The 16,502-nt window shown below is 33.5% G+C and overlaps 1 protein-coding gene across 1 annotated transcript in view; it reads left to right on the top strand.

The window, feature by feature from the left end:
* LOC149946564 (uncharacterized) overlaps nucleotides 1-9,094 on the top strand; it is a 30,514-nt gene extending 21,420 nt beyond the window's left edge. Inside the window, exons 7-14 of the mRNA XM_090174029.1 lie at nucleotides 633-824; nucleotides 889-1,071; nucleotides 1,288-1,476; nucleotides 1,537-1,666; nucleotides 1,724-1,791; nucleotides 2,379-2,693; nucleotides 6,224-6,503; nucleotides 7,616-9,094. Coding sequence (XP_090030155.1) covers nucleotides 633-824; nucleotides 889-1,071; nucleotides 1,288-1,476; nucleotides 1,537-1,666; nucleotides 1,724-1,791; nucleotides 2,379-2,693; nucleotides 6,224-6,503; nucleotides 7,616-8,520 — 2,262 coding nt within the window. The 3' untranslated portion in view covers nucleotides 8,521-9,094. The remainder of the gene's footprint in view (nucleotides 1-632; nucleotides 825-888; nucleotides 1,072-1,287; nucleotides 1,477-1,536; nucleotides 1,667-1,723; nucleotides 1,792-2,378; nucleotides 2,694-6,223; nucleotides 6,504-7,615) is intronic.
* Nucleotides 9,095-16,502: the final 7,408 nt, after the last annotated feature.

Raw genomic sequence — 16,502 nt, 5'->3', positions numbered from 1 at the left:
AAAATATCTTCCCTGTACAAAATCTTAATTGAAATATTCTGCACTGGGCCGTTTTCAAAAATAGTGGATCTCTGGTTTTTTAAGTTAGGGTTTTAGAACGAAAACCATTCATCTTTGTTCTTATAGAAGTATGTGCATTGCATATTGTCATATGTAACATACAGTACCGCCTAGAACAAAGTTCACTAAGCGAGCGCTCGCTTAAAGCGAAGCGGGGGTCTGGCAGCAGCCCTAGCTCATGTTTCCCCCCCATAAGCTCCGCTTTAAGCGAGCGCTCGCTTAGTGAACTTTGTTCTAGGCGGTACTGTAGATCATACCTTTAAAAATTTTGCAATGATTTGGTCATTCAAAATCAGGTAGTCATAATTATACACCTGGCAGAGACCACTTACTGCCCCCTAGTGAACTTTGAAGGGCTAAAATCACGTAATAAATAGTGTTTTAATTTGGAATTAGTTGGAACTGTAGTGATATTTTCATCTAATTAATTAATTTTCATTGTGCGATAAATTAATTGTATTTTTGTAATTAACTTTTATTTAACAGGAATTCAAGATTTAAATCTCAATTTACTTGTTTACTTTGATACAGCTAGTATTGATATGTTAATACGTTTTTATTTTATTATTTAGCCTTGCAATCATTGTTTGGTTGGTGTAGTTGAATGTCTTCCTATAGCTGTACAGTGTAGTTTAAAAGAACTGCACAATAAAGCTGTACGTTGGATTGGGAAAAATTTCATTCGTGTATGGCCTACAAAAGCCTTCGCTTCATTATCAGATGAATTAAAGGAACAATGTTATCAGCAAACTCTTTTAAACATGGTTAGATGTATAATATATAATTTTATCAGTTATATAGATTTTATTAAATTTTTATTTTGTTTAGAGTGTAGAAACGGTCATTGACATGACATTAAACTGTGATCGTCTTATGTCCACAATTCCACATGTAAAATGGGCAGAACCAGTCTTTGGTTTGGTTACTAGGCTCCTAGAGGATTGCATTCATTTTATGGCAGGAAAGTTTGATGAAGTTTTGGCTAGTGATGGCTTCATGGCTCTTGGAAAGGTATTTTTTAATGAATTTTGTTCAGTTTAACTAAGAGCATGGAAAATAGCCTAGTGCATTGCATCTTATTTGCAGTAAAAATCACAAATGTGAAGAAATACTCATGAAGCATGAATGTAGTGTGAAATATTGAGCATGTAGGAAAAGCTAACAGCATTATATATGTAATACCTATCTGCGTAATCTAAATCATTTTGTTTAATATTTTTTAAATAGAGTCAGAGTTGGAATGTTGCAGCTTTAGAAGACAGTGTGCTATCTTCTGTAGAGCTAGTTAATCCAGATTCAGCTTGTCGAACATTTATTCAGCTTAATCGACTGATTCCAATCACTCATGGATCAGAATCTGGATTACTTAATCAACCCTCAAATATCAGCCCCATTGATCATGGAGAATGGACACAAGTAAATTTCAAAATGCTCTGTATTATTACATTCTAATAAGAAGTGTATTTTTTCCTCCAGAATTTTCTAGATCTTTTGCTTAGGATTCAACGACACTGTGAGAGGTATCTGATACATAATGCCAATAAAGTTGTTCATTGCCAAAGTTGGGCTCTTCTTGCTCCAGAAGTTCAGAAAAAAATAAAAGATGGTAATATTATAAATTTTCCTTATTTTTTTGTTTATTTTATTTTCTTATTTCCTAAAGCTGCTGTAATTGTATTTCAATTTGAGAAACCCACGGCTCCACCCCCAAGATTGACCAGCTTACAGAGGGTATGTGTTTAAGTATTATTCTTTCATGATAAACTTCCTATGACTTCATTTACTACTTAGTTTTAAGATGAGCCTGGAATTTTAGCTTAGTTCACTGATTGCTAATATTTGGCTAAGCAGTCAAATGAGCAAATATAACAGTTTAATTTATGTTGTAACAGTTTGTTTCTTTTGATTAGATGTTTTAATTATTAATGCTATATAGAATTTACTCTACTACCTTATTTGGTTACAATTATAATTCATAGGTATCAGCCCTTGATTGTAATTATAATTACAACTGTCCCATTTATTTTTATATCATTAATCCAGACCACTTTTTGTAAACGTCCAGTTTATTAAATATACATAAGGTAAAAATTTTACTTCCTCCAAAATCCTAACACGTTTGTATTTCTTGATTTGGACTCCCTCTACTCTCCCCTTTTAGTCAAACAAAATTATTTTCTTCCACCTCTCTCATCCCACCATCTTGTGGGAGTATATGGTGGCTGCGAAAATTCCACCCCCGTTGCAATATTAAATGAATTTAGAATGTTCTTTATTTTTATTTTTATTGAATAAAAATTTGTATTTGATTTTTATAGAAGCAAAAAAATCCGGAAGACAAGAGTTTGACTTTTCCCCGAAAAGCACAAGTAGTTCGTGGAAAAAAAACTTCTAAATCTTTTCGAGAAAGGCCAACAGATCACAAAGAGACAGAGGTTAAAAGACCACTTCCCCCTGATGGAGGGGTGAAATCTAGCTCCCACAGTAATTTGTCACTTGAAGAGTCATTGAATCCGAAGCTTATGCTTGAGAGGGAAATGGTAATTCCCAGAATATCAAGGAGAAGAGCAAGTGAAGGTTACTACAAAGTGGAAGCTTTTCAGAGGAGCTATGAAGAAGATGATGAAGATGAGGTATGCCATTTAATTTTGTTAGCTTACACTTACTGGTGGCACAAAAACGTTTTGGCATCTCCCAAAATTTTCAGCACAAACTGTTGTTTCAATGGTGAAAATTGAGGCCTCACAAAATAATGAGCCCCAAAAATTCCAGAAAAAAAAGATTTTTTGGTTTAAAGGGGAAACTTTAGTTACACCACTGCTTTGTTTGGTAAATGTTTGATTGCAATAAGCGTACTACATTTAAACTTAAAAGTCTTCACATTTAAACAGTTTTATGCACTGAAACTCTCATCCGGCATTTTTTTCTACAGTTTGCGAATGCCTTGATGAAAGTATAGTATAAGGTAACATGCAAAATCAGTAATTGAAGCAGTTGTGCTATCATGCTTGCCAAAAATAGTGACAGCAAAAATTATTGGGCTTGTCACACCAAATTTATACTATCATTTTTTATGAACTTATTTGAATGGTTACCAATAACATGTAACATAAATGTGACAACTAAATTTAAAGGCACTCTAAAGAAGGACATAGAAAGGGATTGGAAATATCATAAGACTATCAAGGCCCCCCTAAGTTTGAAACAAATGGGATTTTATCATTAGGCTAACAACTAGCCAAACGAATCCACCTGGTGGTGAAAATACGAAACTGAACTCACAAATCCCCCAATGCCTGCTACAGGAAACTGCTTCGTAGATGGCAAGATGGTAGGGGTGAGGGGGATTGGGTTGATTTTGCTCTTTTTCTCCCCCAGGTAGCATAGATCCTAATTTTTATTTATCTCGCGCCTGTCTAGTGCTGAATACATGGACCCTTATGCCCAATTCAAACTTAGGTGGGCCTTGATAGTCTTTTCTGTCAATTCCAGTCAAGTGATGTTTTCCGTAATTCTTTGGTAGCTGAAAACTTATTTTTTTCTGAAAACATATGACAAACCCCTTATGATGTGGTTTAAATGGAAGGTTTTACTTGCTGCTCTATTCAAATTTGTGAGCCCTACCTATGAGTTCTTAAGTTTCAGGTACAATCTGAACTTTGTATTATTGTACACGCACAAGTTTATTGAAAACCCTAAATTGAGCTCTTCTCACATTATGACTTAAAAGAATTTCTATTCAGACACCCTTTTGAGGTGAGTGATAACACTGTTCAGTGTTTAAACTTATCATAAACCATTTCTTGTGCCATGTGTTTATGAAAGTCTATCTATAATTTGAGATTAAGTCAAGGATTTCTTTGTCAAAGTCCAAAAAAGCATTTCCAGAGGATTTCAGTTTTAAATAATAATAATCAGCTAAGCTAATACCCAAAAAACCATACATTCCTAAGTCAACTAGTAACTTGTGAAGCCAATTACTCTACCTGACTTACTGGCATTATTTTCAACTTCTCTCTGGAGTAAGCAATAAATGAGATAACTACTAGCTCCTGTGGTAGATCGGCCTTCCTCACTCAATTCCATTTTTTAAATATTTAATTATAATTACCTTTGGGTAATCATTATTAAATTAGACTAATTTATGTAAAATTATGTTTTGAAAACTAACTTCCAACAGATTGATTTATAAAAATTGTTAAACTAGTTTTATCAAGAACGCATAGAGGTACTAAGAACTTGGAACCTTAACATTCGCCCATGCTGCCTTGTTGTTATACTTTCAGAAGCTGTCTAAGCAGTCGAGGTTGCCCACAGGGGAGGGGATTCTTTCTCCCCTTCTGTGGTGCCTGGTGGTGGATGAACTTGTTCGGAGGTTGAACAGAGTAGGATGCCACTGTTTCGGTTACGCTGATGATATTGCTATCATCATAACTGGGAAATTCCCAGTAACAGTGAAGGACGTAATGAGGAGGGCCCTAGCATCAGTTGAGAGCTGGTGAAGGGAGGTCAACCTCATGGTTAATCCTAATAAAACTGTCTTGGTTCCTTTTACTCGTAAAATGATAAAAGGCATGTTCGAGGGTATTTCCTTATTTGGAAAGGACCTAGTGGAGAAGTATCTCGGGGTCATCCTGGATAGCAAACTAACATGGAAGCCCCACCTTGACTACTCAAGAGGGGGAAAATGTTATTTTGGAGAACTAGAAGTGCAGTTAGCAAGACCTGGGCCCTAAGCCCCAGAGCTGTGTACTGGCTGTACACCATGATCATCAGACCTATCCTGTCTTATGCAGCTGTGGTGTGGTGGCCAAGAGTTACTTTAAAGACTGTGCAGTTTGATCTGCGCACTCTGCAGAGGCTGGCGCTTCTCTGGAAATACTCCTGAATATGCTTCCTCTCCACCTTTTTATTGAGCAAGCTGCCCTTTTAGGTGCCTATAGGCTTAACCAAAATGGCTGGTGGAAGGCTAATAATTGGGATCACAGCCACACCAAGCTCTTTAGGGATATTTCCAATCAGATGCCAATTCTGACAATGGGTTCTGATATGATGGTTACTAAACTTCACTTTGGTAAACCTTTTGAGGTCAACTTCCCTAGCCGTGCGGAGTGGAGTAACTTGACCCTCGGTACCAGAGGAGAGATCGTCTGGTTTACTGATGGGTCTAAAGCCCACTATGACACTGGTGCGGGGATGTATTGCCTTACTAATAATTTTGGCTTTTATGAAGGCCTAGGGGTACACACTAGTGTATTCCAGGATGAAATTTTTGCCATTTGCTCTTGTGTTGCTTACTGTTTACATCAGGGGTATCATGGGAAGGTTATCCAGATTTATTCGGATAGCCAGGCCGCTCTTAGAGCTCTCAGCCAGTATAGTATTCTTTTTAAACTGGTTCTTAGCTGCTTAGATCTACTCTGCGCTCTTGGGTTGCACAATAAAGTTCAACTTTGTTGGGTACCTGGGCATAAGGGGCATCTTGGGAACGAGAGGGCCGACGCCTTGGCCAAGGAAGGTGCGAGGGCTGGGTTCATTGGCCCAGAACCTGCTCTCCCCATCTCCCGGGGACTTGTATGCGGCTTGATCTCCAAGTTTATGTCAGATCGTCAACTCAGACAATGGTCTGAGATTGAGGGTCAAAGGCAGGCCAAAGAGTTTACTCTTGGTCCTTCTAGGGAGAGAGCCAGAGAATTATTCTCGGTCTCTAGGCCTAGTATTAGGATTGTTATTGGCCTACTTACAGGCCACTGCCATCTAAACAGATATTTAAGTCTTATTGGGGTCAGTGATGAGCCGATTTGCAGAGCTTGTCTAGCTGAGGAGGAAACTGCCTCACACGTACTCTGTAGCTGCGATTACTATGCAGCCCAGAGATTTGAGCATTTGAGTATGCATCATTTGGAGACGTATGACATCTCTAACATCACGGCCGGGCAGATTTTAAACTTTATGTCGGCAATAGGACTTACTTAAGTTACCCAGTTTGGGGATCGAAGTGTTTGGCTTGCCACCCCACTCAATAATAATAATAATAATAATAATAATAATAGGCTTAAGCCATGGAAAAAGTATAACTTAATGGCGCCACCATTTAAGTTTTTCATAGTTCTTAGTAGCTCTGTGTTCTTGGTTTTATTAACATTAAAATAAATAATTCTAGACAAATTCAGCAGAACTTTCTCACAGCATTGTTGATGATCCACCTCAAGATAGTCTCCCTTTACCACCTGAAAATGAGATCATTCCAATAGAAGATCTTCCTCCACCTGCTGATGAATTATTACATGTTGATGATGCCTCTGAAACTATTGATACAGAACCGAATGGCACAAAGGAAGTTCCTGTAGTAGAAGCACCAACTGAAATTAATGTTAACCCAATGATTTCTCCATCTGAACCTCCTATTAAACCCCCAAGGAGATCAGTTATTCTTGACAATGGTAGGTCTGTGGTGTGGTTTTTTTGCATGAGCTATTTAAAACTTAAAGGGCAACGCAAGTGGCCATGCAGGGGGGTAAATTATCTTATAGATAAAAAGAACAACTGTGCATGTGCTATCTGCCATATCCTTTCCCTCTACAAAAAAGGAGATCCATATTTGCCGAATTTATTTTGTATAAATGCGCCTCTCGCAGTTCTTATGCGATAGCAAAATCCATGCATTCCTAGGAAAATGAAGTTTTCGAGGTTACCAACAAATCGGATCCTTTATACAAAAACAATGTAATAAAACAAAGATTAATATTCTGTCGGGGTATAATGATTTCGAAATTGTTAAGGGAAACTGGATAAAGGCTAGCGTTAGAGATATACCGTGTCCAAGACTTAATGTTTCAACCTCCATAATTGAAAATATTAAATTGGCTAATAATTTTTTCCAAAACATTGTTAATAAATCGAAAATATCAACGTCAAACTTTTGGAAACTAACTCAGTTTTTTTCTCCATAATAAATAAATTAAGCTAAGCCTGAAATCCTCAGTTCGTTGGTGTTGAGCTAAAAAAATTGAAAAATTCACGAATGAGAGCGAAATTGCACCACATGGCTACACCAAGGAAAATAAGGTTTCTCGCAGTATTAAATCCTCCTTGGAAAACCAACTCACGACTTGTAGAAGAAAACATAGTCCCAAATCAAGCGACCCCCTACATGGCCATTTGCGTTACCCTTTAATAATATATTGGTTTATTGCCTATGAGTATATTGAAGGATGTTGAGTAGTGAAACGAAATTAAACTCTTATAAACAGATGATAATAATAATAATAATAATAATAATATTAATATTTATTTCGCAAAGAAACAAACTTTGCAGGCAACCACAGAGGCATCCTAGTTAGAAAATTACTGCTATAACTGACCACTAAGTCTTAATTTTTTATCCAGGTCTATTAGCAGACCTAATGTGTTGTTTTCCTAATAAAGTTTGCTTTTGTGCCCTAAATGTATTTTTCATTATTTCATTGCGTCTGTTAATGTTAACAATCTACAGATCAGCATGTTTGAAAATATTGATTATTTTGATTCTATTTAAATTATATAATTATTACAGGGTATGATTTGCTAAAAGAACCTAAGCAAGTGGCACCAAAAGAGAAATCAAGGTCTCCTCGAAGAGAGCCTCCTTTACCTCCCCATCATACCTCAAGTTCTATACCATTACCAAAAAGCCCAACTTGTAGTGTGAGGAGTACATCCATATCTAATGCTTCAGGACATTACAGTAAACCAATGAAACATGCTCACAAAATCATGCCAGACAAGCTAAAGCATACATCACATCATGATGTTCAACTCAAGCAATGTATTTCAGCAGAGGATGATGATGACGATTCATCTGGCTATGAAAAAGTGTGGGTTGGAGTAACTGGTGCTCCATATGCTAAGGATGAATCATCCCCAACGTCATCAACTAGAACAGATCTAGTTGCTGAAATTGATCAAGAAACTATGTTAGTTAATACTTGTTTGCATGAAGCAGAAGCGCTGGAATTAGCAATAGCAAAGAAAATGCAATGTAAACAACATAAGCTTGAGAAGATGATAAATTCATCGACCTATTCCGTTACCCATCACCACCACCACAGTCAAGCGGGTTTACCAAATTCTTCACCTGTGGCACCTAAAAGCAAATCTAATGCTGAATCAAGGTCCAGGAACTCTGATAATAAATCTGTAGCTTCAACACAATTAGGGTCAAGGAACTCTTTAAAAAAGAACATTGAGCATGTTAAAGTTAAACGATCTAGCTCAAAAGCAACTGACCAAGCCCCATCAGCTAAACCAAAAATTGTGTGTGAGAGCTCTGCAACTCAGACTGACATTAAAAGTACAAAAAATAGTGGTGTCAATTCTAGTGTAGTACAAGTGAGAACAAAGGCATCTTCAGCTTCAAGTTCTTCTGTTTCAGGACAAGCACCTGTACATAAGGAAAAACATAAGATGAATAAGAAATAGTTTTTTGGGAAATTACCTCATAAGGAGTTGTATTTACCTTTTATAATATTAAATTGATCTTAAGGCATATCTGAAAATAGCCATGACATACATTTACTAATTAAGAGATGACTAATTTAAAATATATATAAACATTATATTTGTTTATTTAAGCAACATTTTGCAGAAACTTACCTTAATTCTTGTGACTCATCTGTTTTAAATATTATTAAAGTATCTTGCCATGACCGTGTCTCATAGCATTAAACTTTCTTTCCATACTAATTATTGTAATATTTAAAAGTTTGAAATTTTATTTATATCTTGAGTATTCCTAGTAATGGAATGAATAATTTAAAAAATTTCATGTAATCAATCAAAAAGTTCACTTTTCAAAAGATCTTTTAGAGTATAATGCCTATGAATCAAAATGAAATAATGTAGACAAAAACTATTAAGCTTCATGGTACTTGTAGAGCAGCAGCTTCCCACTATTCATAGGTTTAATGTACCATTATAGTTATTTTTTTATTGGAAAGAAAGTTAAAACCCTTGTAGTACAACCAAAATTCATGCCTGTTGCTCAGTTTTTTTTGGCCCACGGGAGTGTCTTATCTTTAGTTGAATGCCTATTCAACTAAAGATAAGACACTCCCGTGGACTGTTAAAATCCATGACAACTGTTTGCCTCAGTTTGAATATTGTATTACAAGGGAATGCATTGGAGTAATCACTTTACTTTATCATTTTATTATACGCAAAAACTATCAATATTTTTATTTGTGAATTACTATGTACATGTGTAATAGTTAGTTAATTACAGCTTTAATTTTAAAAAAATTAGCTGTTTTTAGTCACTCGCACAATATTTGTATTTCTGTTAATCAGCCAAGAAACGTGTAAATATACCGTAACTATGTTTTGTGCAATATCAAGCAGAATCTCTGCACAGTCATGCAACTGAAATGTATCAATTTTAGAAAAGCTATTTAATATTTAAAAAAAGTATAAATTTTTCTATAGTTAACGTTTATTATTTTAACGCATAGTGATAAAATACTTCAATACCATATTTGAGGATTTAATACTATAATCTAGTCTAGAAAGTATATATAATATATAATATACATGGCCAAAAATTAGGTAGTCAAAAATCATACTTTCAAAGAGACGTAATATTTTGGCTTTTAAAAAGTAGAAGTCGCTAGAATAATTCAAATACAATCTCAAAAACCAATGGCCAATTGTTTGAAGGCCTTCCTGTATCCCAGTAAGTAATATATTACAGATATTTGTATTTGGAATTTAACCTATTCGATGTTGATGTTCAGAGGCAAATATTTTATTGAGTATGTTTAATTACACAAAAAATCCCTTTTAAACATTAAAAAGTAAAACTGGACTCCATGTATCATTACAGTTTAGTACCTGACAATTGTGTTTGGAAATACTGAAATTATTGTTTGCTTATAGACAGAAAGAATAATTAAGATTTTTATTGCATTTCATCTTTGAATTAGAGTATCATACTAGCCACATTAACAAATGTATTTTGTCCCTTAAATATGCTTAAAATATACTTGAGTTTAATTAGTATCAGCAATTATACCTAAAGCATGCTTGTACACATAGCATCATATTGACAGTTCATAACTAACGAGTCAATGTTTTGAAGACGTACGGGTAGTATTTTCCATGATTTATCTCTGTTTTTGTCAGGGTTTCGCAAGTTTCATCCCCAACCAGGTCATGGAGGTCAATTTTCCAGTCACTTTTTCTGGAAAAAGTCTAGTTCCTAGAAAGGTAATTTTTCTCTTCCAATTAAAAAATTATAAAAGGAGGAAAAAAATTAATTGGTGTTTCTAGATTCGATAGAGGCTAGTGTAATTTTTCAAGTATATGCAAATAGAAGTACTGGTTGCCAAAAAGCAGCTTTATAGTCGACTAATATCTCAAATATTATTCAAATTCTAGAAATGAGTGGAATTATTTCTGGAAAATATCATGAATGCTGATTTCTTTTTATTGAGCATAAATCCTTTGGCAAAAAGTGCTTGTTGGAGGGCTATGATTTATTATTTAGAAGTGCATCTTCATCTGCATATTCTATTGAAATGGAGGTACTAATTACATTGTTATTGTTATATAAAAGATGTAATAGTTTAATGAACTCTATTAGGGTACAGTGATTTACATTAAAGCACAGGTGGGGGCAAAAAGTCATCAGTGAGAGAAAATGTCTGGGAGAGAAATGATTTTCCAAAGCGAAATAGCATCACTATGAATCTATTTAACCCATGAATATTCAACTGGAACACTCTAGGTCACCTCTGGCGACGCTGAGCCAATTTAAAGTGACATAGTCGAAGTAGAACTCTGCTGTTATTTATAAACAGTTAGTTATTGTTAGGTTAACTTTTTGAATAAAAATAGATTCATGTATTTATTTAGTTAAAACCTCACAGGCACTCGATAGAATTGCTTTCAAAAGATCGGAGTTACATTCCTTCATTTTGTAATTTGTTCTAAAAATATTTATAACTTTAAACCTTATTTTTAATAACACAAACCATCCGTGAGAGCTCATTTTATGTATTAGCGGTAATTCTGCTCTTGTAAACTATCTTGCCTAAAATGGCATAATTTCCAAATTCGTTCTTATTAGCTTAAAAAAGTAAATCACTTGTGTGGCGCGAAAATAGGATCTGCCTGACATTCTCTCGGTGTATACCATGGCTAATGATAGAGATGAATATTCATGGGTTAAATAGATCCATGGCATCACCTATTCCATGTACGAGAAGGGCCGCAATGCAAAAACGACCTATGTTATGTATGGGTCAGTTATTGGAAACGTGTTGGTTGCCATGTTTTGCAGGAGGTAGAAAGATTTATTTTGCAGAATTAATGGGGTAGAAAGTCTGGAATAGGATTAAATCCCTCGATCATGTCACTTGCATTGCCCTTTAATGTTACTTTCTATGAAATATAAAATGGCTAGCTTCAAGGTATTAATAATAATAATAATAATATAAAGCTTTTTATTGGGATCAGCTTATAAGTTGAAAACTTATTTACATAAGAGTCCCTATTTAAATTAATTAAAAGTACATCTATGATACACAGTAGGAATAGTCAATTCCAAAATATAGACTTTAGAGATTCAAATAAATTTATCTTAAATTTCTTTTAAATTCTGCTATTGTAGTGCAATTTTTTATTTTATTATTTAAGTTATTCCATAATTTTATACCCCTATCTTTCACTCTTTTAGACTTATATTTTGAGTACACCTTATTGACATAAAAGTTTGTAATCACACCTCTAGTTATTTTTGTGGTATTGTGATTTTCAAACCAGTCCGAAACATAAGGGGGTGTTTTATTTATTTTAATCTTAAACATAAAATGAAGGATATTTATTATATAGAGGTGGTTAAAATTATAAATATTAGCTATTTTTTTAGCTTCAGTAAGCGAGGAATACTTGTATTGTTTTGCAATTAGTTTAATAGACGCGTTAATTTGGAAGGTTAAGGTTCCAATTCAGTGACATAAACAAAGAGTGGATTTCTGTGTGAAACCCACTTTGAATTTTGACTGTACTAAATTTTAACCCCCTCTAAAGTTCTACTTAATCTGATCTCTGGCTACACTACTAATCCAACCTCCGGGTTAAATATAAAATCTTGGTTTCATTATTGCACATGTATTGCTTAAGTATATAAGCTATTTTGTACAAGAGAGGTATTGATCAAGAGCATAAAACAGAAACCAAACAGGTTTGACGTAAGTTCTGTTACTATGGATTTTTAACAAAATCACTTATTACATGTATTACTCTGCCTAGTGATATAAAACAAAAATTATTGCCTATACTTTATGGGGTAAACTATATTTTTTGAAAAACAATGGGAACCTGCACGTTTCAAGAGAATAACATAAGCAATATAAGGAGGTGGATGAAATATATATACTTTTCGTGTAGGACATTACAAATAAATTTTACGACAGTAATATTAATAGGTGTTTTTATAAATTAACGTCACCTTCTTGTTTAATAAACTTTGGTAATATTACAAGCACGTGCTTAGGTTGCTAAAAACCTTGGGTTTTCATGTTCGCGTGAAAACTGTGAGTGTCCAAAATATTCTAATAAACCTATGACATCGTGACATAATAGCAACATAAAAACAAGTTCGGCGAGCGTAGCTGAATTTATAAAAATAACTATTACGTAATTTTATTACTTTGCCATTCTGTTTTAAATTAAGCTCACATTATGGAAATCCTCTATAAAAATTGGACTGCAATTGTTTATGACTGGCTATAATATTTATGATGCTGTGTGTATATTCTAATATTCCCACTATGGTTATGGACCAAATGTAAAAATCATTGAATTCAGAAAGCAGATGGGTTATTAACATTTTATGTGCATATTGCATAGTGTTAAAAAGTGTAAATTTTTTTAAACAGTAATCATTTTTCAAATATGAATGTAAACATGTTGCTTCTAATTGTTATTTTTTTAAATAGCACTGAATCTTGTTTTTTCTTAATTCATAGCAAATTTATTGCCAAAATTTAACTAATAGTATAGATTTTTAATAATGTTATAATTTTTGTGTCATATTAAAGATTATAATTGGCGTTTGTTGTTGTGTACATTAATACAGTTGCTTAAGCCTGAAGAATGTCCCGGGGACACTCAAGATGTATCTAAAATGTTCATCATTGGTTTTCCCCAATCTGCCATGAAAGAAACAGTGAATTGTTTATAAAATTTAAATGACATTTATTCAAAAATTTAAATATTGGCACATGATTTTACACTATGTACATACTACGTTACATTCCAAGTGGTTTTACTACATGAACAGATGTTATTAAGTGTTTTAAAGCCACATTAAATTGTTTAAAAGGTACCTTGGAGTTGGTATTTTATTCAAGTTTCGGGTGAAGTTAAACAGCAACCTCATCTTGTTTTATAATTATTTTCGGCGGATACGATAGAGTTTGTCACGTAGGGTTTATTCATTTAAATACCTGGGTCTAATCTTTGACGATGAGCTTAAATGGTCTTGTCACATTGACTATACATTTACCAAAGTAAAACAAAAGTTCTGGCTATTTAAACCGTATATATCAAGCCTCAACCAAGAAACCCTCTGTATCTTGTATAACGCCCTGGTACAATCAGTGTTTGACTATGGTGATATATTTTACAATGCTGCACCCATCAAAAATCTGAAAAAACTACAAACCTTGCAAAATAATGGAGCCAGAGCCATATTACATATACCCCCAAGATCTTCAGCATCAGAACCCTTACCAAAAAATAAGTTGGCTAAAAACCACTTACGACAACTTTTATTTCAACTTGGTTTTCAGATTGTATTTGGGACAAATGCCTACTAAAAAATAACTTAAATCGTCTTTATTAATCAACTTATTTACAACTAAACCAGAATCAACTTTTACATTTAACTACTTAAAACCAACTTTAAAAAATAATATTTAACTTACTGACTACTAAAAACCAACTAATTACAAACTTAGCAAAAGAAGTATTTTCCTACCAACTGAATAACAACTTATTACCCCTTCAACTAGTAACTTGAAATATGCTGACAACTTGAGCTTACTTAATACCAAGTTAATATCAACTAATAATGTGTATACAAACTAAATACAAACTGAAATCCAACTTATTTTTTGGTAAGGGAAGCAAGAAAGGAGCTAAGTTGGATGAGCTTACAGCAAAGAGCGAACTATCACACCTTACTACTAATGTACAAAATCCATAACAAAAAATGCCCCAGATATGTTTTAGAAATATTCGACTCGTCCCTCAATCAAAGCCATAAGTACGTCACAAGAAACACAAATATTAACTTTAATACTCAGAATTACCATGATTCATTTAGTAATAAAAGCATAAGAGTAAATGGTATAAGGTTATGGAACTCACTAGAAGCAGTGCTAAAAAGTCAGAACTCTTAATATTTTTAAAAAAGACCTCAAAAAATATATAATTGAAAATTGGTGACAAAATTGTAGCATTTTATTTATCCTTTCTTTGGTTTTGGATTTTAGATTTAATTTAAATTAATGACACTGACTCCTACGTAACCATTATCTAACTGATAGGAATATCCTGAAATAAATTATTATTATTATTAGATAGCGTGGGTATTTTTTATTTTGGCCGCAAATGATTATTTAATTTTTTAATTTAATTTAAAAAATTGAACTTCTTTGGGTATTTTAAAGTTTTTTTGTGGTTATTATTTTCGTCGTGAGTTCGCCGACACCACGTGTTTTTCAGCCCTAATAATTTCCACGTGGTATTGAATTTAACAAATTCTTAATCCAAGCTTATACTATCACGAAAAACTGTTCTTTAGCAATTTTTTAAAATCTGGTGTCGGCGGACACATGACAAAAATAATTTCAACCCAAAATCTAGGAACTTGCAAAAATTGTCAAAACTTTACAATTAAATTAAAACATTAAATCTTAATTTGCGGCCCAAAATGAAAGTACCATCGTAATCTCCACGTCAAACTCTATCGTATCCGCCAAAAATAATTATAAAACAAGATGAGGTTGCTGTAGTTTACTTTTGCCAAGTTTCCACCCCCAATTGATTAAGTTTTTTTTAACAAATTGGTTTTAAGCAGGAAATCTTTGATAACTTAAGTATCATTTTCCTATCAAATCTACTTTTTTGTATAGTCTTACATAGCATTAGTCATATCAGTACATTCAGTTTGATTGGATCAGTACACTACTTGATTGGGAAAAACTGATGAAACATTTTCAGAGATGCAACTTGTTGACATTTAATCTTATAATAAAAGATCATAGGACCTTAATTATACAGCAGATGAGCTTCTCAAATATTGACTAAATAAGGGAAAGCTATAGAGGTTAAGGTTTAAACACCTTGCTAAAAGTGGAAAAAGGAGGGGAAAGGAAGCTAGGGAGGGTGGTAAAAAAAAATTTAATCTGAAATCTAGAATGAAAATTATAAATTTTTACAATTTTTGTTCTCTCCGGTATCATAATTATTCATTTGAGTAATTCCAGGTCAAATCAACCAGGTCCAAACCACTTAAGTTTCCAATTTTGATGAAATTTGGCCAAGGGGTGTGGTTAAGTATAAATTGAACCCCTGTAAAGGGAAAATGGCCAAAAAGAAAATTTGGGGTAGTTATGAGACAAACAAAAATTTGGCTACTTTTCCGAAATCTGTTGCACTTAATCCAATAAATGGCTATAACTTTGGTTCTATTAATGATAGAGACGTGTTCTTTGAGTCATTTTAAAGGGAAAGACCACAGTATCGCTTTTCCAATCAATTTTGAAAACAAAGTGTTTTGAAATTATTTTTAGAAATTTCAAATTTTCAAATCGGTCGCTCGTTGATACCCAAAATACCTTATTTTTAAAAAATTATTTTTTTATTTAAATTGACTTACCTGGTGCTGATACATACTGTGTATAATTATTTTCTTGTATATTGGACCTTTGACGAAGTTACGCGCAATTTACTAAACCCCCACCACTACCTGTTTTGACCATTTTAACTTTTTTTTTAAATTTCAGATTGTTATTTGTCTTAATCAAAATTGCTTTATAGTTTTTTGTAATTTTTATACTTTTATCTTGGTAATTTTACTTACCTTTATTATAAAATATGTCGAGATAGTTAACTTTAATAGAAAATAGGTACATGTTGGGATTTTGGCACTTATTTGCGATTATCTCAAAAACCAATTTTATTTTTAATATTTTACTAATATCTTTCTTACCTATGTCTTGATTCACGTGTAGCATTTCCATATCCGCCGGAAACGCCAAATATCGTTTTTGACAACTTTTTTAATAATGACGTTACGCCCCTGAAACCTGCATTTTTGAATTCACAAGGGTTGATTCATATTTAGAAAGTGCCATTTTCATCCGGCTACGTCAAACGGCTACTAAGATATGGCC

This window comes from Leiobunum rupestre, chromosome 4 (genome assembly GCF_980474605.1).
Source record: "Leiobunum rupestre chromosome 4, qqLeiRupe1.1.hap1, whole genome shotgun sequence".
Taxonomy (NCBI): domain Eukaryota; kingdom Metazoa; phylum Arthropoda; class Arachnida; order Opiliones; family Sclerosomatidae; genus Leiobunum; species Leiobunum rupestre.
Note: the sequence above shows the minus strand (reverse complement) of the source record. Positions and strands in the feature narration are given on the sequence as shown.